The 22,748-nt window shown below is 35.3% G+C and overlaps 1 protein-coding gene across 1 annotated transcript; it reads left to right on the forward strand.

Annotated features, from left to right (window-relative positions):
* Positions 1 to 1,319: 1,319 nt before the first annotated feature.
* Positions 1,320 to 5,572, forward strand: LOC110611888 (probable glutamate carboxypeptidase LAMP1). The gene is made up of 12 exons (XM_021752436.2): positions 1,320 to 2,424; positions 2,527 to 2,594; positions 2,778 to 2,859; positions 2,959 to 3,051; positions 3,170 to 3,322; positions 3,495 to 3,563; positions 3,768 to 3,855; positions 4,129 to 4,212; positions 4,590 to 4,678; positions 4,762 to 4,878; positions 4,959 to 5,102; positions 5,299 to 5,572. Exons 1-12 carry the CDS (start codon positions 1,471 to 1,473, stop codon positions 5,479 to 5,481), a joined length of 2,124 nt encoding a protein of 707 aa, XP_021608128.1. The 5' UTR covers positions 1,320 to 1,470; the 3' UTR covers positions 5,482 to 5,572.
* The last annotated feature ends 17,176 nt before the right edge of the window (positions 5,573 to 22,748 follow it).

Below are 22,748 nucleotides of genomic sequence, written 5' to 3' on the forward strand. Positions count from 1 at the left end.
TAAACAATTTAATTTATTTACCCTTCTAATTTTAGATGGATAGAAAGCAATGCAATCTAAACTAAACCCTATGACTCATGAAGCTATTTAGACATTGGAAAGCTTACTAATTTGCCTCTAAGGGAAACAGCTATTGGCTCTAAGTGGGATTGCAAAGTGAAAAATTAAATCAGCTAAAGTCTATAACAAAGTTGAAGAATTGGATTATAATGACAACTTTTAGGAAAATCGGTGACGACTTTACTCTGCAAATTCCTAACTTAATGCCACTGATACAATCACTTATTAGTTACTTGGATAAAGAACTCGGCACTAAAGACTTGGGATATGTCAATGAATTTATTGGTAAATTCTAGCAGTCACAGTGGTTTAACTTTCCCTTTGGAGTGGGTTTTAGGCTCCATGTGGAAGTGGGAAATAGCAAAGTTAAAGACTTTATTTTATTTAAAAAGGCAATTGAAAATTGAAATTGATTGCTGTGACGTCTAATATCTGTTTTTTAGTTGCAGATCCGGCCCCTCAACCCTAATCAGATCGGTGCAGCAGATCTTGTCTTCTTATATGTATACATAAGCCAGCAACATCATTAAATAAAGAGAAAATAATAAAACTGTCAAAATAAACCTAATTATTTTCAAGTAAAAATTAGGAAAAAAAAACCAAACCCAAAAAACAAGCAATCATAGAATTGGCATGTTAAATCAAAATAACAGTACCTAAAGTTCAAATTGTTTTCAAAGTAATTAGAGAGTGCTTACACAAGGGCTATGCTTCTCAACAGATCATAAGATGCCATTTTGAATACATAAATCATGCATATGTATCTTAATTGATATAAAATCTATATCCAAATCCAAAATCAAAAACCCAATAGATTAAAAATTCAAATACTCAATGGATTAAAATCCAAAATAAACAAAATACATATTCAAACATCTTACTTAAAACTCTGGATTGAATCCTACTTCAAATACAATTTCTACTAGAAAACAATAAATCTAATGAAATCAAATAGAAGGTTTTCAAACCAATGGTGCAACATCATTAATTTTTTTGGGAAGGATGTGCAGTTTATCACTATCAGACGTCCTCCACTTGGGATAAAGAATTAAAGGTAGGAAATGGTCCAAATATTAAATCAATCAAAAAGGGAAAAGCTATGAAGGACATCACATCTCATTTATTGCCTCTATCAAATGCCTAATGTCATCTAAAATAAACAAATAGATAAATAATTATAACTTTAATACTACATTTGAAAGCAGAAAATAACGCAAACGTTTCTTTATTATATCATTATCAATTCAAGAAACTGTTTTTTTATATGGAATATGACAAACCATCTCTCTCCTCCTTTCAGCTGTTGGGTTATCTCAAAGCTTTTCTCTGCTAATCATTCAAAACATCAAAAGATACCTTAAAAATAGCCCTGCAAGCTCTCCTAAATACAGAAACAAAAGATTAAGCTCAATGTTGAAAACAGCCACCGCTATCCTGCTATACATCACCACATCTTTCTGCTTGCTGTTCTCTTCCCCACCAAAATCTTACTATCATTCTCTCTACATATCCAACTCCCTTTCCGATAATGCATCTGTATCACACCACCTCTACATGCTCACTCGTCGGCCCCATGTTGCCGGAACAGAGGCCAACGCTGAGGTTGCAGACTATGTTCTATCCACTCTTGCTTCTTACAATATTAAATCCCACATAATCTCCTATGGTGTTTCCTTGACATATCCCGTTTCCCGTTCCCTAATTCTAACAAATCCACCTCCAGAAAAACCGATCATGTTTGATCTCCATCAGCAGATATATGATGGGGATCCATATGCAGATGTGGCAAAAGAAGTTCTACCTACGTTTCATGCCTATGCAAAGTCGGGAACTGTGAGTGGACCTGTGGTTTATGTGAACTATGGACGAGTAGAGGACTACAAAACATTGAAAGAAATGGGTGTGAATGTGTCTGGAGCAATTGTATTGGCAAGGTACGGAGAGATTTACAGAGGAGACATTGTGCATAATGCATATGAGGAAGGTGCTGTAGGGGCTGTCATCTACACAGATAGGAAAGACTATGGAGGTGGAGCAGGTGGAGCAGGTGGAGAAGGATGGTTTCCAGATGCCAAGTGGATGCCACCAAGTGGGGTCCAGGTAGGGTCTGTTTATGATGGATCTGGTGATCCTACCACCCCTGGATGGGCAAGTATCCAAGGATGTGAGAGGCTATCAGATGACGAAGTAGAAAAAGGAGGGTTTGTTCCACTGATACCGTCTTTGCCAATATCAGCAGCCGATGGTGAAATAATCATGAGATCAATGGGGGGACAAGTTGCTAAAGAGGATTGGCAAGGAAGCAAAGATGGTCCAACTTATAGGGTTGGACCAGGGCCAGGAGTTCTAAACCTCAGTTACACTGTAAGTATTGGACCTAGTTTTATCACTGTATATGAAACAAAGTTACAGACCTTCTGTCAGATATGAGCTGCCATATGACTAAGCTTTTGGATGAGATTTCAGGGGAAGCAAACTATAGCAACAATTCAGAATGTTATTGGTGTAATAGAAGGAGCAGAAGAACCTGATCGGTGAGAAAACTTTAATACAGCTACAGCCTGCATTCAGTTTAGCTGAAAATTTGCATATTAAAGCTCCTTCAAGATTTCTCTAGACGTCTCAGCAAAGAAAGAAGAAGAATGGATATAATTTAATAGCGTATAAATAATATACTCCTCTTCTAATTGTTTAATCTCTGTTACAACCATTTCCAGATTTGTCCTTCTGGGTAATCATAGAGATGCATGGACATTTGGAGCTGTGGATCCCAACAGTGGCACGGCAGCGCTACTGGAGGTAGTTGCAACTTTAGTGCATGCTTGTTAAATACCTTCTCAGCAAAACAACAATTATCAGAGAGAATAATCAACCGCATATAATTTTCACATGCATTAGGTTGCTCATAGGTTTAAAAAGCTACAGAAAAGAGGGTGGAAACCTCGAAGAACAATTATCCTGTGCAACTGGGACGCAGAGGAATATGGCCTGGTCTCTCTCTCTCTCTCTCTCTGTGTGTGTGTGTGTGTCTGTGTGTCTGTGTGTCTGTGTGTCTGTGTGCGCGTGTCTGTTTGCATGTGAAATGAAACCTACCAAATGTAATTTTCAGACAGGATCAACTGAATGGGTAGAAGACAACAGAGAGATGCTAGCTTCAAGGGCAGTTGCATACTTGAATGTTGATTCAGCAGTTGCAGGAGCAGGATTTTATGCCTTCGCAACTCCTCAACTTGATGAACTACTCATACAGGCTACTAAACAGGTAAATAAATAATGATATTAAAAGAGGAAATATTTTTCATATATCATTTTTGCTATGATATAAAGCAATTTCTGAAACAGCTAAAATCAAAACATATGGTAAAATAGATATATGATACTCTAGATCACAGTTTTACTATGTCATACTAAGATTAGTTGCTCATCTTTTGAAGGTTCAAGACCCAGATAACTCATCACAAACCATCTATGAGTGGTGGACTAGTTCCAGCAACACTCCTGTGGTAAGCATAATTACAACATCCCATATTACCTCTTGATAATTTGATAATGATGAACTTTCTAAGATAAACTATGTCCAGTTAGTTGCCAGAAAAACAAATGATTTTGCCACAGAACAAAGTTCCAGATAGAAGCATGTGAATCTTTGTAAGTTTGTTTCATAAGTAAACTATATCTGACACATGAATATGTACTCTGAAATGAAGATAAGAAGACTGGGTGGTGCAGGGTCAGATTATGCAGCTTTTGTGCAACATATCGGTGTTGCATCTGCTGATATATCTTATGGACTAGGTAACTTTGCTAACTTCCAACTGTGTAGGCAACTAGACATACAAAATCGCCCACATTTTCCTGGATCACCTTCTAGTAGTAAATATATATTATATTTGACATTCTCTTTAGATACTCATTACTATAGCAAGGAACTTTAATTAACTTCAGAATAAAGCCATATCCTTTGGATAAGTTTTTAGTATTCAATGTAGCTTTAGCTAAGCATTGAAAAGGGATGAATGACACAAATTAAATCTCTAGTTACTAACTGATGGTAATGATCAACCACAGCATACCCCGTATACCACTCTATGTATGATGACTTCATCTGGATGAAGAAGTTTGGCGACCCCATGTTTCACAGACATATCGCAGGTTTGATATCAAACTCCTATCTTCACTAAAAATATCAGAATTTATTACAAATAACAGTGCCAAATACTAATTTTAAAAATAAAAGCAAAATGTTGTTTGCTTTTTTTGTTGTTGGTTAGAAATTATGCAATTATACATATAGAGAAAGAATGTAGGAGTTGAAGCATTTAACACTTGAGCAATTCAAATTAGAACCACACAGAACTAAAAGAACCATCAAACCCTTAGCTATTACTTGATAAAGTATTTGCACGGAGTTATGAATATCATATAAGAAAAATCTTAAATGTTAAATTAATTGTCCCAAGTAGTTCAATTTTATAATGTTTCCGCAAATTTCCTTCCTTCCTCCCTTAACTATGTCCTTGGAAAAACAGTGGCTAGTGTTTGGGGTTTGGTTGCTCTTCGGTTAGCAGATGAGGAGTTTTTACCTTTTAATTATCTATCCTATGCACATGAGCTTCAGGTATGTCTATGTTGAAATGGTAAAAGAATAAAACCGTTGAATAGATTCACAACTTTGTGTTTAATGAAAAATGTTTACAACAGAAAAGTGCAAAGGAATTGGAAAATGAGATCTCAGATAAAGGCATATTCCTTGATCCCTTATACAAGTCCATTGAGGATCTAACAAAAGCAGCCACCAAAATAAATAATGAGAGAAAGGTATGTCAAAAGTCTGTATCTCAAAATTGGCATAAAAAGATGCTCCTAAAACATCAAATCAGAGAAGTATAATTCTCCAGGCAATAGAAGAAAGCGGAGGCTGGGCATCAATATTGAAGAAAGATCATTTGAGGGTGAGAGAACTCAATGACAGACTCATGATGGCAGAACGAGCATTTACTGACCGAGAGGGACTTTCTGGGAGGCCATGGAATAAGCATTTGGTATGTTTCACTAAAATGACTCTTATTGCTAATCAAGTTATTTTCCATGCTTGCCATTTTCTTTTCTTCATATAGCATGCACAAACCAAATGTGTGGCGAACTCTCAACCATATATGCGACTGAGAAAACTGAGTAAAGTGAGGCTCACTTACAGCTAACCAGTAAGGACCAAGCTAATATTTCTACATTCTGCAGATATATGCACCCTCAAAGCATAATGACTATGGATCTACATCCTTCCCTGGAATTGATGATGCCATTGAAAAGGCAAAGAAGCCCAACACTGCAGACTCATGGAATGATGTACAACATGAAGTTTGGAGAGTATCTAGAGCTATCAGACATGTCTCACTAGTCCTCCGTGGTGAATTAACATGAATATGTACAATATACTCACATTGTATGTAGTTCATAAACACTTTGCTGAAAATAAAATTTCACGAAGACAATAACATAATTTCTCATCAAATTAGCAATTCTCATCTCAACCTTTGTCTAAAAATGTAAAAGCATGGTATAAATTGGATCCAAGTATCCAACATCAGAATTCGTATGAACTAGGCATCCCAGAACTAATAATCTCACTGGTCCATAATGTCACATGCAGGGGGACAAGGTTTAAGAAGAGAAGTTGTTGTGTGAGGAAGACAGTAGAATGAGTGTGCACAACTAAGATGAGCTGGATAAGTGAGTTAGGAAAGTCAAAAGGTAGTTGTATTGGCGGTAAAATTATTTAGGAAGTTCTTTTTTTGAAAAAAAAAAAAAGAAGAAGCGAGGGAGGGGGAGGGACAGAGTTGGAAGGCTGACTACCATGAATATAAGTAACAGCAAATTGTTATTGAACACAGTATGAATACTTTGCGACTCTTAAAGCTTAGTAATAGCATTTGCCCGTCAGAAATAATCAAATGAATATCTTTTATCCGAAATCCAGTCAATTTAATTCCAATCATGATCCATGCTATTGAGAGCATAATGAAACTGAACCTTTTCTTTTTGAAAAAAAAACGACAAAATAAAAGAAAACTACATATAATTCAAACTTTAAAATTAGAAGGGAAAAAGGGAGGGAAGAGAGGAAGAGAGGAAGAGTTAATGAGACAGGAAACCACCTCAGGAGCAAGATAACAAGAGTCGCGTTCCTCCGGTGTCAAATAAGAACGAGAAATCCAAAGGATAATCATAGGGCATATAAGTTGGTTTAAACGATGCAAAGTCAGCAAGATAAAGCCAATTCCAGGAAGTGACCAGCACAATTTCACACTTATTGTCAACTGTGACAATACAAATGGACACAGATGAAGCACAGCCATTTGAATACTATCAATGCAAATCAACCGTCTCTCAGAAATACCACACTCACCATGACAAATACCCTTCTCATGACTTTGTTTCACAGCAAGAACTAACTGCACGGCCACCAAAATATTAATTGGAAATAGTCATTACGCCCATGAGAAGTGATTCAGGAAGGCTGATAATAAATAGATAGAAAGAGCAAGAGAGACAAACAGACTGTTAAGCACCTGAACAGCTAATCGTTTTTTTCTCCACCAGACTAAGAAAAGGCCGAGGACTCAATTGATCATGAAGATCATTGAAGAAAGATTACCTCACAATAAATGCTGTATTATCTGTTTCTAGCCAAAACTGGAAGAGAAAACTACCTTGACAGAAGTTCAGACAATAATGCTTAATCTAATTCATAAAAAAAACAAAGTTAGGATAGAGTAACCAATGATCATCAACAAGATTCTTAATTACTTGACTTCTGAACGGCTACATTACTGAACTAACCCTAAATCAAAATTTCCTGGAATTGGGCCACTGCAGTAATTCCCAGTTATCTCAAACTCGCACTTCTGTTATGTTCCCAGTCTCCTCAACTTCATAGTTCTGTAATATTCAGCTACGCTTTCCTCCCTACAAGTCTAAGATTCAAATTATCAATTCCCTAACCAAACAAGACAAGAAATTCTCTAATTCGGACTAATACCATTGTTTAAAAGAATTTTTTTCACTTCTATATCATAATGCATACTACCAAAAACAGCACAAAGCAAAAAACCAATAACCTCCTTCCTGCGCTTTCCTAAACACAATGTACTTAACTCGTCAACTATTACAATTCCATTCAAGTGAAGCTTGCAGAAGCACATTAAACTTATCTAAACTTCAAAATTTTCTTAATTACACTTATTTGCAACGTTTCCCAGCAAACCAAACAAAACACTAGAAAATCCCAATCCCGGAACAGAAAGAGGAAAGGAGAAATGGAAAAAGTTTGGACCTGAAAGGCCCAGACGTGGGAGTGATCAAGGGCAAGGAAGGCTTAGTCAATGTGTTCGAGTCGGCCTGAGATTGATGGAATGGCCCCGCTTTAAATAGACCTTAACGAGGACCAAACTGTTGTCGTGCTTGCAGAGAATAGACTTGAAGAAGCCGCCGCGGCTATTTTGGTTTAAATTGAAACAAGGTTAAAGCAGAATTTAAGATAGTGGTTAATTAATTTAACTTATTCATTTAAATTTTAATTTAGTTACTTATTAGTTTCTGAATAAATTTCATTATCTTTTTTAAGATCCCTTGATAGTTTTTATAATTTCTTATTATATATATATATTTTTTGTTTTGAACAATCTATTTTAAGACTATTTGTTTAAAAATTTAGAAAAATATATTTTTGTATTTGCTGGCATTTAAGACGGGAGAGTATTGACTAATAAAAAAAATATTTAGATAAATTATACTTTAGTCATTAAATTTTAGTATAATTATTGAATCAGTCTTTGTATTTTTAAAATCGAACACTTAAATCTTTTTATTTTCATTTCGTTCAAATATACGGTCCATTCATCTATTTCTCCATTAGTTCAACTATAAATGGCTTGTTAAACATTTGAAAAGTATTTTTTCTTCCTAAAATAACTTTATAGGACATATAACATATATAAAAACAACTTTTACATCTAAAAACTCAAATCTTCTTCTTCTGTTCTCGTTCTCATTCTCATCTCTCCTCCAAAGGTGAATATCCAAAAGCTAAAAAATATCTATTTCAAGCAGTTTTATGGTATTTTATGATGAGGTTGCAAAATATTAAGTGTAGATGTAGAAAGAGAGCTGCAATTTGTATTACATAATTTAGATAACTCAAATAAGCCCTATTACTGCTGCAGAGATAATGTTTGTTGTAGCTTTTATAGTTAGTGTGAGTCTTTGAATACAGTAGCAAATATTAGCTCAGGTGAAAGAATAATTAATATGGTAGTTTTGCTTAAAAAGATTGAGGTGAAAAGAGTGAAGATCAAAAATTTGTGTTACAAAACTTTGGCAGGATTGAATGTGTATGAGGAAATTTGAAAATTTTATAATTACTTTGTATATTTTTATTGCTTGTGGTAGTAGCAAAAATGATTTAATTGTATGAGGTGTTTGAATGAATGAAAGTGTTTATTTTGTAATGTTTGTTTTGACCGTGAAAGATAGGAGGAATTAAAAATGGTGAAAATTTTAAGAAAACGGTAAATTTTTAATATACGATTGATGTAACATCCTCTGGGCCCACAACAGTAGATATTGTCCGCTGTGGGTTCGAGGGCCTTGGCCCAGCCTTCCCCTCACGGTTTTGTTCTTGGGTCAAGCGATTTGATACCCTTTCTTCCCAAAACACGTCTAGTGTGGTCTCTTGGGGCTTGCCCTTATAAGGCGTCCCCCTCCTTACCTCTTTCCGATGTGGGATACTTTCAATCCACCTCATAGGGCTTCTACCCCCATAAGGCCTGAGCGTCCTCGCTCAGCACACCGTACTCATGAGGCCCAGGCTCTGATACCAATTGTAACATCCTCTGGGCCCACAACAGTAGATATTGTCCGCTTTGGGTTCGAGGGCCTTGGCCCAGCCTTCCCCTTCACGGTTTTGTTCTTGGGTCAAGGGATTTGATACCCTTTCTTCCCAAAAACAAAACCGTGAAGGGGAAGGCTGGGCCAAGGCCCTCGAACCCAAAGCGGACAATATCTACTGTTGTGGGCCCAGAGGATGTTACAATTGGTATCAGAGCCTGGGCCTCATGAGTACGGTGTGCTGAGCGAGGACGCTTAGGCCTTATGGGGGGTAGAAGCCCTATGAGGTGGATTGAAAGTATCCCACATCGGAAAGAGGTAAGGAGGGGGGACGCCTTATAAGGGCAAGCCCCAAGAGACCACAGTAGACGCGTTTTGGGAAGAAAGGGTATCAAATCCCTTGACCCAAGAACAAAAACGTGAGGGAAAGGCTGGGCCAAGGCCCTCGAATCCAAAGTGGACAATATCTACTGTTGTGGGCCCAGAGGATGTTACAATTGAACTGTTTTAATACATTAATATTGAAAGATTTAAGTGTTTATAATTATTTGAATTATATATTCAGAAAATTTGAAATGATAGCCGACTAAAAAATTTCCAATTATTTTGTGTTTGTGTATTAGAAGAAAAGAATTAATATTATATATTTAGTTTGATTTAATACCAAGAAAATTGAAAATGATGGAAACTTTGAGAAGACCGTAGATTTTTAATCCAGGAACTAATCTTTTTTAATATATTAAAATAGGACTTAAGTGTTTATAATCATTTGAATTATACACCCAGAAAAATTTGAGAAATGACCGTTAGAAAATTTTAAATTGTTTTATGTTTATGTATTAAAAGGAATGAGTTAATATTATATATTTAGTTTGATTGGATATCAAGAAAATCGAAAATGGTGGAAATTTTAATAAAACTGTAGATTTTGAATACAAGACTGATATGTTTTTAATATATAAAAATTGAAGTACTTAAATGTTTATAATTACTTAAATTATATATCCTGAATTTATGAATATATAAGAATTTAAATGTTTCTAATTAGACAAAATGAAACTGGCCAAAATGATTATAATTACTCAAACCATTCCACTGCAAAATGAAGTTGTCCAAAATAATTATATTTACTCAAATTATTTCATGAAAAAATGATTATATTTACTCAAATCATTCCACTGCAAAATGAAACTGACTAAAATGATATACACATCATTGTTAATCATTCAGATGATTAAATTTAGAATCATAAAATCAATAGGTGGTTACAAGTAGGAGAAACTTTTCAAAATGACTATCATATATAAAAAAAAAAAAAAAGTTGTTCAAAATGAGTCCTAAATAAATGTCCACAAGCTATCCAAAATAACTATCAACATCCTATCCAAAAGTTGTCCAAAATACTATCCAAGAAGATATCCAAACTCTTCCAAAAAGCTATTCAAAAAGTTATCCACAGTATTGTTCAAGTTCAAAAGCAGAATCTTAGCAAAAAATATTGTCCACAACAACTATGTCCACAAATGTACATCAACATAAAATACATGTCAACAAATCAAAAATATATATTCAATCCATAGACTGTTGACTGTTGAGATCAAAAGTAACATTAGGTGAGACATTCATGTTGTGCTGACTACCACTTGTTCCACCTTGTCTTCCATTTCCTATGTTTGCCTACATAATAAATATAATGACAATGTTTTTATTTTGCAATATAAATATTACAAGTAAAACTTACATAAAATATATTCAAAACTTACCTGAACAGGTCCACCTTGACATGTTCTTTTGTTATGACCTAGCTGGTTGCACCTTGCACAGACAACTATGGCATTTCTCCTTCGTTTAGGTGTTGGTCCTACCTCACTCTTCTCTTATCCTAGCTTTTCTTTGTCTTCCAGGCTGCCTTTTAAGTGGTGGTAGCTGAAGTGGTGGTAGCTCAAGTGGTGGGTGTTCATCATCTGCCTCAAAGGTCCTATTAGGAATGGGATATATTGCATAGTTGTAAACCTTTTTATAGGTTTTAATAGTAAATGTTTCATCACAATAATCCTCCATATCAACCCTTTTGTACCCAATAACTCTAGTAGCATACTTGCATAGTAGTCTAAAGATAGCCCACCACCCATAAGAGCATGTTCTTTTATCCAAAGACATTGCAAATCTACATGGTCCCTCATGGACTTCATACTCCTCGTTTCTCCCAGGTATAAGTTTTATAAACCTGCTTTGATTAGTGATTTTTCTTAAATCCTTTTTTGTTCTAGGAGTCATTTTTCCTTTCCATGTAGTAGCTTTCTTATATCTTTGGTGAAACCTTAACATGCATCTCTGTCTTATCCTATCAATTATTTGGACTCCCCTCAAATTTTTTATCTAGCTATTGAAAGACTGTAAATTTGTTGGTGTAGTGATAAGCGGTTGTCGAAGTCGTAAAAAATAAACCTATTAAACAATCAACAATAAACTTGTAGATAGTGGCAATAGGGTCGAACCACAGGGAATTGACACAAATGATTTTCCTAATAATGACTAGGTCAAGTAAATAACAAGTAATTAAAAGAGGGGGTTTTGAGTTGATGGATTAACACTAAATAGCAAAAGAAAGCAATAATTTAAAGATGAGTAAATCAATAAGAGAAAAGCTTCTAGTTGAAGTATGGATCTATTTCAGATTGTTTAGAATTGATAATTGATTCTTTAATACTCCTATTTATCTCAATAAATTAGTTTAGGATGTGGAAGACGCTTCTCACAATCCAAATTCCTCCTTAGTTCTAGTTTGATTAGGAAACGTTCGCTAATCAAACACTAGTTAACAAGTTGCCAAGGAACATCCTCGGGGCCTTTGGCATCGAACAACTGTTAACTGCATTAAGACTTAGAGAAACCTAATTCTAACCTTGCCAACCGCATGGTCAAGTTTAGATCATGCAACTTGATTAAATTTGTGTTCAAATAATATAAGCAATTACGGACTTAAATTATTCAAACAATTGTTACTCAAGCAATTAAAAGCAATAGGCCTAAATTGATTCTAAAAGCAAAGCAACAATTATAGAAAGATCAAATTGCATAAATATTGAAAATAAATAGAAGTTTAACAATGGAGATTTAAATCTCCCAATTCATCACAAATCTGAATTTTCCAACTTCAACTAGAAAGGAAAGTGTTTAGCCACTCATGGTGGACAAAATCACAAAAGAAAAAAAGAAAGAAGAGATTGCTGCGTTTCTGGAGAGTTTCTGAAGCTGAGAGATGATCCGAAGATGCTCTGCTGGTTTGGAGGCTCTCCTTTTATAGCTGAAGAATTCCATCCATCTAGGGTTTCAAAATCCCTTTTTGATTTGGTGTTTGACTCCTCTTTTGATGTTGAATTTAATTGCAATTGGAATTTCTTGGATGAGAAGCTCTTTCGTGGCTCTTGGTTTTATGTTGGTAGTGATTGGGTTGGAATTGGACTTCTGAAAATTCGGATTTCTATTTTCTGCCCAATTTTCCGCTCTTCTGTCAGTTTCTGCTGTCAAAGTGATTTGCCCGGTGATCTGAGTGTTTTGGGCAAATCACTGACCCAATCACTTTTCTGTGAGTCAGTCCAGTTTTTTGCTCTCTGTCTTCTGCGAGTGATTTGGCCAGTGTCTTCGAGTGTCTTGGGCAAATCACTTGCCCATATCACTTCTGCCTGTTGCCTCCAGGTTTCTGCTGTCAAAGTGATTTGCCCGGTGATTTGAGTGTTTTGGGCAAATCACTGACCCAATCACTTTTCTGTCAATTTTCTGCACTTTTTCTCCAATTTTCCAATTTCTTCATTTTCTGTAAAAACAAGATAAAAACCATAAATTAAACTAAAAAATGTGTAAATAAACAATAATAATTATGATAAAAATGTGGCTAAATTATGCTTGATCAAATACCCCCACACCTAGCTTTTTGCTTGTCCTCAAGCAACAAATAACTTAGTCAATCAAGCTCTTTTTTCTTTTGAGCCTAAGTACCACTTAATCAGCCCCCCTAGACTCCTAAATTGAAGTATCACAGTATAGAATACATGCACCAAGGTTGTTCTTCTTTTTTCCTTGTTTCCCCTTACCTATCATGGTCAAAGGAAAGGTTTTTTATTCATTCATGCTTATTCTCTTTGTATAAGCTCAATGCAACCTCTAAGAGAGACTTGCCCTTCTTTGATTATTTTATTTTATTTTATTCAGCAGCACTTTTTTTTTATTCTTGCCTGAAAAAGTCACTAACCTTTTTACGCGAAGGTGCATATTGGTGATACCCACCCCCGGTTACTCAGTTAGTTACTTCTTCAAGTGGCTACTAGCTCTGTTCATAGCTTATTTGGCCATTGGAACAGGTTTTATGATTTGTGCTTTGTGCTGGTTTTTCTTTTTCTTTTCTTTTCATGACAGTTTGGGCAAATCACCTCATAGGGAGTTACACTAACTTTTTATTTGCATGTATTTATATTTTTATTTCCCTTGACCAATGCAAATTTAGAGATTCAATTTAAGAAAAAAACTTCCAAAGTGAAGGTAGCACACTATAATTGATTCAATTTAGGCTTAAAGGGGTGGAAAATCAATGGGGTCATGAGATAGGAAGCTCTTTTAACCTTGTTATCTATGCTGAGTAGAGCAAAAACTAAGTCAAAATTCTGTGTGTGTGTGCAAAAAGTGAAAAAAATGTGTGAAAAAATTTTGGTGTGTGTTTATGGGGCAAAAAGATGCAAAAAGAAATAAAAAGAAAGCAAAAAGATAATGTAAACGGAAAAAATATAACCTAAACCTAACAGCCAATACCCCCACACCTATCCCAAACATTGTCCTCAATGTTTAAACATAAATATGAAAAAAATTAATAAGGAGAAGGAAAGGGACTGCCTGGGATGTGGGTGATTTGAGCAGGTGATTTGGGCAAATCACTGGTCAAATCACTGTCGTGGCTGGTCTGTGGGCAGAAAATGTTGAACCAGCAGCTGCAACATGCTTTCCATGTGCTGCATCCTGTCTTGAGCCTCCACCGAATGGTCTTGAGGTGCCTTTTATGTCCTCCAAGGTCCACCCAATTGCTTTCTTGTGCTTCCTCAACAGATCAAGGAGCTTTTCCTCTTCTTCTTGGCTGAGCTGGTTAGAAATAATTGCTGGAAGTGAATTTCCAGCTCCCAAGTAGGCATATTTGAGGTGGCTGGGCAATGGTTTCAGTTCTGGTGCAGTTGCTGTTTGTGCTGATTTCTGCTGTTTGCTGTCTGATTTGGGCTGTGATTTGGGCAGATTATCTGGTGATCTGGGCAAAACACTGTCTGTCAAGTCTGTCTGCTCCAGTGATTTGGTCTGTGATTTGAGCAGATTATCTGGTGATCTAGGCAAATCACTGGGCAAATCACCCACATCCAGCAAGTTACAGCAGTCTGCTGTTTTTTCTGCTTCAGTGATGTTGTTGTCCACTTCTCCTTTCCTGCAAAGACCATCATAAAATAAATTTTCTTTATCAAAATCAAAAATTTCTTGACTTAAATCATCAATAACATCAAGGCCATAAACAGGAGAAACATCATTGGGGAATTTCATGGCATCATAAATATTAAATTTGATAACTTCCCCTTCAAACTCCATAGTCAATGTGCCATCATGCACATCAATTTTAGTTCTTGTTGTACTTAAGAATGGTCTTCCAAGTAGGATATCAGAGGTGATTTTGCCCTTGTCTTCCTCCATGTCAATAACATAAAAATTTGCTGGAAAGACTAATTGGTCCACTTGCACCAACACATCTTCTAGCACTCCCTTGGGGTAGACAACAGATCGATCAGCCAATTGGATCATAATGCTGGTGCCTTTGAGTGTACCTGCATTCAACAAGTTAAAAATAGAAAGAGGCATGACATTTATTGAAGCTCCAAGGTCACACATGGCCTTCTTTATTCCTATGTTGCCTATTTTGCATGAAATGGCAAACATTCCTCTATCCTTGCATTTGGTGGGAAGTTTCCTTTGAATGACAGCTGAGACACACTCCCCCATACTTACCTTTTTATGTTCAGCAAGTTTCCTCCTATTGGTGCATAGCTCTTTGAGAAATTTAGCATATCTTGGTATTTGTTTGATAGCATCAAGTAGAGGTATATTGATTTCCACTTTGCGAAGTGTCTCCAATATCTCTTTTTCCTCTTTCTCCTTTTGGGATCTTGCAAATCTCTTTGGGAAGGGAGGAGGTACCTTGAATTTCTCCATAAGTTGTTGTTTCTGCCTTTGACTGGTTTCTGCCTGGTCTGTTGATTTGGGCAAATCACTCTCTGCCTTCTCTGGTGATTTGGGCAAATCACTGCTGGACAGCTCAGTTTGCCCAGCGATCGGGTCAGTTTCTACTAGTGAATTGGGCAAATCACTGCCCTGATCACTTTCTGGCAGAATTTCTTCCATGGCCTGTTTTTGCAATTTTTTAGCCTTGCTGTCTTGTAGCTCTTTTCCACTCCTCAATGTGATGGCACTAGCATTTTGTCTTGGATTTATCTCAGTTTGGGAGGGTAGCTTCCCTTGAGACTCAAATTTGCTCATTGAAGTGACCATTTGGCTCACTTGTTGCTCAAGATTTTGGACAACAACAGGGGATGCAATAGTGGCTGATTCAGTGGTGTATGTTGCTGGTTCAGTAAGTGCAACATCTTCTGGTTCAGTTGTGTCAATTTTTTAGGTTGCTGGTGTTTGGACAACAACAAGGGATGCAATGGTGGCAGATTCAGCACTTGCTGATTTTTGGACAGCAGGTTCAGCAATTGCCGGTGCAATTTCAGCAGTGGCAGGTGTGGCATTGGGTGAATTTGCTGGTGCAGAAAATTTTGCAGTAACCTGGAATCGGGTATCTGGTTCAGCTTCAAGTGTAGTGGTGATTTGTGCAGCAGACTCAGTAGCTTGGTCTGTTTCTTCGTCATTGTCCCATAGATCTTGAAGCTCTTCCTCTCTTCTTAATATGTGCGCGTTCATTGAATTGACCGCTTGATCCACTTGCTGTTGGAGAATTTTCCCAGAAATTTCCAATTTCCTTACCATCTCTTCAAGTTCCATATTGGAGTTTTGAGGTGTTGCTTGGGCTTGATAGTTTTGGTAGTAGTCAGCCTTTGCATAGCCATAATTCGGATTGTCCCCCCAACATGGATTGTATTGCAGATCTCTTTGGTAGTCATGGTAGTGGTCTGTCCTTGTATAGCCATAGCTCATATTGTCTCCCCAACCTGAATTGTATGTGTCAAGGTAGAGATTGTGTCTTGGCTGTCCATAGAATCTTGCATGTGCTTGTTGAAGTTGTTGGGCTTGACCTATACCATAATTTCTCACCATAGAGGTTAGTTCAGAAATTTGAGAAGAGAGAAAAGACATACTTACCGTAGCCATGCTTGTAAGGTCTTGGCAGTGCGTTCAATTTCAGGATCGTAAAGAAGAGTTTCTTTACGATCAGCCCTGGTCACAAAAGGAAAATACGTTAGTTAGATCAATTCCCCGGCAACGGCGCCAATTTTTGATAAGCGGTTGTCGAAGCCGTCAAAAATAAACCTATTAAACAATCAACAATAAACTTGTAGATAGTGGCAATAGGGTCGAACCACAGGGAATTGACACCAATGATTTTCCTAATAATGACTAGGTCAAGTAAATAACAAGTAATTAAAAGAGGGGGTTTTGAGTTGATGGATTAACACTAAATAGCAAAAGAAAGCAATAATTTAAAGATGAGTAAATCAATAAGAGAAAAGCTTCCAGTTGAAGTATGGATCTATTTCAGATTGTTTAGAATTGATCATTGATTCTTTAATACTCCTATTTATCTCAATAAATTAGTTTAGGATATGGAAGACGCTTCTCACAATCCAAATTCCTCCTTAGTTCTAGTTTGATTAGGAAACGTTCGCTAATCAAACACTAGTTAACAAGTTGCCAAGGAACATCCTTGGGGCCTTTGGTATCGAACAACTGTTAACTGCATTAAGACTTAGAGAAACCTAATTCTAACCTTGCCAACCGCGTGGTCAAGTTTAGATCATGCAACTTGATTAAATTTGTGTTCAAATAATATAAGCAATTACGGACTTAAATTATTCAAACAATTGTTACTCAAGCAATTAAAAGCAATAGGCCTAAATTGATTCTAAAAGCAAAGCAACAATTATAGAAAGATCAAATTGCATAAATATTGAAAATAAATAGAAGTTTAACAATGGAGATTTAAATCTCCCAATTCATCACAAATCTGAATTTTCCAACTTCAACTAGAAAGGAAAGTGTTTAGCCACTCATGGTGGACAAAATCACAAAAGAAAAAAAGAAAGAAGAGATTGCTGCGTTTCTGGAGAGTTTCTGAAGCTGAGAGATGATCCGAAGATGCTCTGCTGGTTTGAAGGCTCTCCTTTTATAGCTGAAGAATTCCATCCATCTAGGGTTTCAAAATCCCTTTTTGATTTGGTGTTTGACTCCTCTTTTGATGTTGAATTTAATTGCAATTGGAATTTCTTGGATGAGAAGCTCTTTCGTGGCTCTTGGTTTTATGTTGGTAGTGATTGGGTTGGAATTGGACTTCTGAAAATTCGGATTTATGTTTTCTGCCTAATTTCCCGCTCTTCTGTCAGTTTCTGCTGTCAAAGTGATTTGCCCGGTGATCTGAGTGTTTTGGGCAAATCACTGACCCAATCACTTTTCTGTGAGTCAGTCCAGTTTTTTGCTCTCTGTCTTCTGCGAGTGATTTGGCCAGTGTCTTCGAGTGTCTTGGGCAAATCACTTGCCCATATCACTTCTGCCTGTTGCCTCCAGGTTTCTGCTGTCAAAGTGATTTGCCCGGTGATTTGAGTGTTTTGGGCAAATCACTGACCCAATCACTTTTCTGTCAATTTTCTGCACTTTTTCTCCAATTTTCCAATTTCTTCATTTTCTGTAAATACAAGATAAAAACCATAAATTAAACTAAAAAATGTGTAAATAAACAATAATAATTATGATAAAAATGTGGCTAAATTATGCTTGATCATGTAGTTATCACATTTTATATTTTTTCAAAATGCATGTTTGGCCCACTATGATAGGAATTCTCAACAGCCAACTTCTTTGGCTTCATATTTCTCATGTGCAACCAAAACTCGTAACTGTGAGTAGATTTGGCTGCATTCCAAAAGTCATGCTTCAAAGTCAAGCTTGGAAATTCTTTCTTGAAATTAGCATACAAATGCCTGCAACATAATCTGTATCCAACACTTGAAAAAATGTTGGACACTGCTTCCTTTAAACCCTATAAAAAAAATAAATATTAGTAAATAAAAATTGAATTAATCATGTATTAATAAAAAAACTACATAAATAGATGGATAGAAAATGTACCTTCTGCCTATCAGACATTATGACCCAGGGATTGTCTTCATGTCTTTGCCCAATCCTCTTTCAAGTGCTTGTAAGAACCATCTCCAACTATCACCACATTCATACTCTACAATAGCAAATGCCAAAGGCAGTACATCTCTATTGGCATCAAGAATGATAGCACACATAAAAATGCCACCGTAAAGATCCTTAAGATGACAACCATCTAAGCCTATGAAAGGCCTACAACCCTCTAAAAATTCTGACTTAATTACCTCAAGCATCATAAAAACTCTTTTGAAGACCCTTAGCTCATTAGGGTCACCTCATCACTCATAACATATACTTCACTACCAGGATTAAATATCTTTAGGTAATGCAAATATTTATTCAAATATTTGTAACTGTCATCATGCAATCTAATATTTATTTCCTTTGCCTTTTATTTAGCCCTATACAACTGCCATGTTGGAGGCTCTACACCCTATTTTTTTCTCAACTCATTCAACATCAAATCATAACTCATATCTAGATTAGCCCTTAAACTACTTTTCAATTTGTTAGCAATCCAAGCAGAAGTATGGTTTATATTATGGTTGTCAACAGGTCTTATGCAATTGTGCTCTTCCTAATAAGTCTTTACCATTAATGTCACATTATCTGCTAAAAATGAAGCAGGAACCTCCAAGGACACCCACCATGATCACATATAGCAGTCCCTCTTTGATTGTCATTTTTCTTCCTGATTATATTGTACCCTCCCTTTACAGCATACTCCCTAAGTGCATCCCTCACTTTTAAAATTGTTTCAAATACTGGATCCACTTTAAATACAATATTATCACCTTCCCTATGTGTAAAGGGATCTGCATACATCCCTCTAAATGGATCCCTTTTTTTTTCACACCCAATTCTTCTTGCAGATCAATGTCCCCACTGTCTACATCAGAAAATGCCTTTGATTCCTCTTCATACACAAAGTATTCACTTTCATGGTCCTCTCATCACTAGCAACAAACTCTACCCTTTCCTCTTCATTGCCTTCATCTGCAACACCTACTCTAACTTCCTCTTCCTCATCATCATCTTCAGCTACAATATCATGTTCTACATCTCCATCCACTCTTACTTTCTCTCCCTCATGTATAGGTTCACTAGTATGTTCTACATCTCCACCTCCTCTCACTTCTTCTTCCTCATTATTAAATACTGTAGCTCTGCTACACCCTTCATTCAGACTACTACTATCCTTTAACAGTCCCCCCTTACCGGTACAGTCCTACCCCTTCCCCTTCTCACATTTTGCCCCTCTAAAGGATCCATAATACCTCCCTCAGTATAAATATTTTTACCCTTCCTTTTGTCAGCAGGCATCTCAATATTAAGTGTCATTGCCTTTGTTGTAACATTTAAGGATATTTCAGGTGTTTATTTATACAACTCGAATATAAGTATCAAGTCAAAATCACTCTCAACACTAAATCCATTGCCCTAATCTCAATAAAGTCACTTTCTAACTGCAACATTTTATACACATCAGTGAGAAGAATGATATATGAATACCTGTTAGGCCGCCTTCTTACAGTCAATGTTCCCTCATGATGCTCATTTCTTATCCAATAGTTTATAGCTGTTTAAAAGTTCATGACCATTTGAAAAAAAAAAGACAGAATCTGTTGTTTATTTAATCCACTCGCAGTAAATAGATTCCAAACCCTATGTATAAAAATTTTTGTAACCATCTAAAATTCAACATTTACCCATTACAATATTCCAATCCCATGCTTAAAGAATAAAATACTAAAGATAAATATAAACTATCTTAAAAGCAGAAATATGAAAGACCCATTGTCCTCACCTTTAAGATTCGGGGACTAGAAAATCTCTTTTTCCTCACAAAGCCTTCAAGAGGAGTCCCACTTAATGACGCGATAAACAATGGAGGACCACTTGATGCCGCAACACAGATTGGGGGACCATGTAGTATCGTGGTCTTGTGTCGCGATACTGACTCGAAGAAGACAACCAGTAGCTATCCTTCACACTGCAACATAGAATCGAGGATCACTCACTTCACTAATGGAGGATTTACAGTAACGGAGAGAAACTAGAGAGAAAGAGATCGTGATTTAGAGAAGAAGGAAATCTATGTCTTAAAATTTCTGATTTAAACATGGGCAATATAGACATTTTATCACTAGTAACGTGGAGAAATGGATGGAGGGATTTTCTATTTGTACGGATCGAAGATGAAAGGATTTAAGTATGTGATTTTAAAATTATATGTACAGATTCGTTAATTATATTAAAATAGATGAATTAAAATATAATTTATTTAAAATATTTTATTAATAAAATATAAAATTATTTTGAAGAAACATAAATAAATAATAATATACATTTTATATATAAATTCTTAACACTATTTGATTTTTAATATTTTCTGTTAATATATGCTTGTTTGAGTGTTTTTCTATTTTCATCGTCTGTTTATTTATTTTTTTTTTTTATATTTAGGGTGTGTTGGTATTTGGTCACGGTCATCTTTTTCTTTAACTAAGTTTTATATGCAAATTATTTTCTCGATGGAAATGGAGGCGGAGGCAGTATCGGCAACTTTAAGCGATTCCGGATAATGCTGTTTTCTAGATTTGTGAAGTGGGTTTCTGGATTTTGGGTTTAAATTTTCCCATTAGATTGTGGATTTGCTTAGTTAAATTTAGGCTTGTCTATTCTTTAGCCCAATTGGCTAATGCAATTAATGTTGCATGGTAAAAAAATATAAATTATATTTTAATATTTAAATTTTATCATAATTAATAAATCAGTTCATCTACTTTTAAAATTAAATACTTAAATTTTTATATTTTTATTTTAACTAAAATATAAGTCTTTCCATCCGATCAAAACTGAGTGAGAAATAACTTAAATTTTATAAATACCCATTCTTGAACTTTTCTTCTCTTCTACATTTCATCTTCTTAAATTTCATAATTTTAATATCAATAAGAGTATCATCAAACCATATCCACAGATCCTCTATTCTCAAAAGGCTCACCAAAACACAAACTTAATTAATTAAATTTAAAAAAAAATAAGAAAAAAAATGAAGAAAATAACCTTAGAAATTCTCGAAGCTATGTTGATTTGGACCTTATCGCTGTTGTCCGTAAATTCTCTGTAAAACCATCAATAAACATATCATTGACTAACAAATTTCATACAGAAACACACTCTCACTCTTGAAAAAGAGTACTTGAAAACTACAATACGATTGAAAAGTCTCCCATCATATCCCAAAAAAACCACCAGCACTACAAAATTAACTGATCACAACAAATAGAGCATATTATTGTATAAATATCTAATGCACGTAGCAGAAGTTGCTTCCATGGAGTTGTTGGTATTACTGTTGCAATGCTGCTCACTTCCGTTCTTTTGCAACGCATCTGGATTACCGTTATAGGCCATATATGACTTTATTTTTTAGTTCTCACTCGAAGGGAGCAGTAGAGGTGGAAATCTTTTAGGATAGCAACTTTGGTGAGGCTTTTGAGAATATGGTATTGTGAGAATTCTTGCTTGGTATATTCATTCTCACTTCATTATAATTCTTATTTGTTGCATTTGCTGTGTCTTTTTTCTTCTTATCAACACAAATATAGTTGTCGATCACTCGCTATTGCTAGAGGGGAGTGTAGAATATGAGGAGTGAATATAGTTGTCGATCACTCACTATTGCTGAAGGGGAGTGTAAGATATGAAGAGTTTCAAAGATTGGTTTAATAGGATTAACTTACTTAGAGATATGTATTTGGTTCTCACTACACATTTGAAGTCTTATTTTTAGTGAATTATCAAATTTTATGAAAGGTCTATTAATGTCGTCATCCAATTGAGTGGATCTGACATTGCATTTTAAACTCTTTATAGTGTTATGAGCAAAGGAAGGAGATAGAAATAAAATGTAGAAGTTTAAGTATGGAGAAAGAGGAGAAAAAAGGGGTGGGTTAGAACGGTGACTAAAGAGGAAAAAGACTGAAGGTATTTTTGAAATTTAAAATATTTTTTATTTTTTTATTATTAATTTAATAAATTTTATAAATAGAAAATTTTTAAATTTTAATATAATTAAAATTTAAAAGTGTAAGTATTTGATTTTTAAAATAAAAGAATTAATTTATTAATTATAATAAAATTTAAAAATTAAAGTATAATTTATATTAAATTAAAATTTAAATACTTAAATATTTAAATTTTAATTTTTAAAATAAAAAAAATTGATTTATTAATTATGATAAATTTGAACATTAAAATGTAATTTATATTTAAAAAATTAAAAGGAACGAGAAGCCCATAAGCCGGTTTTCAGCTGCCACGTATTTGACAGGCAAACTAATTTGAAAATTTAATGCGCGGTCTCGTTTGAATTTATACACTTTATTAACGAGTCAAAT

The sequence above is a fragment of the Manihot esculenta genome, chromosome 3 (assembly GCF_001659605.2).
Source record: "Manihot esculenta cultivar AM560-2 chromosome 3, M.esculenta_v8, whole genome shotgun sequence".
NCBI lineage: Eukaryota > Viridiplantae > Streptophyta > Magnoliopsida > Malpighiales > Euphorbiaceae > Manihot > Manihot esculenta.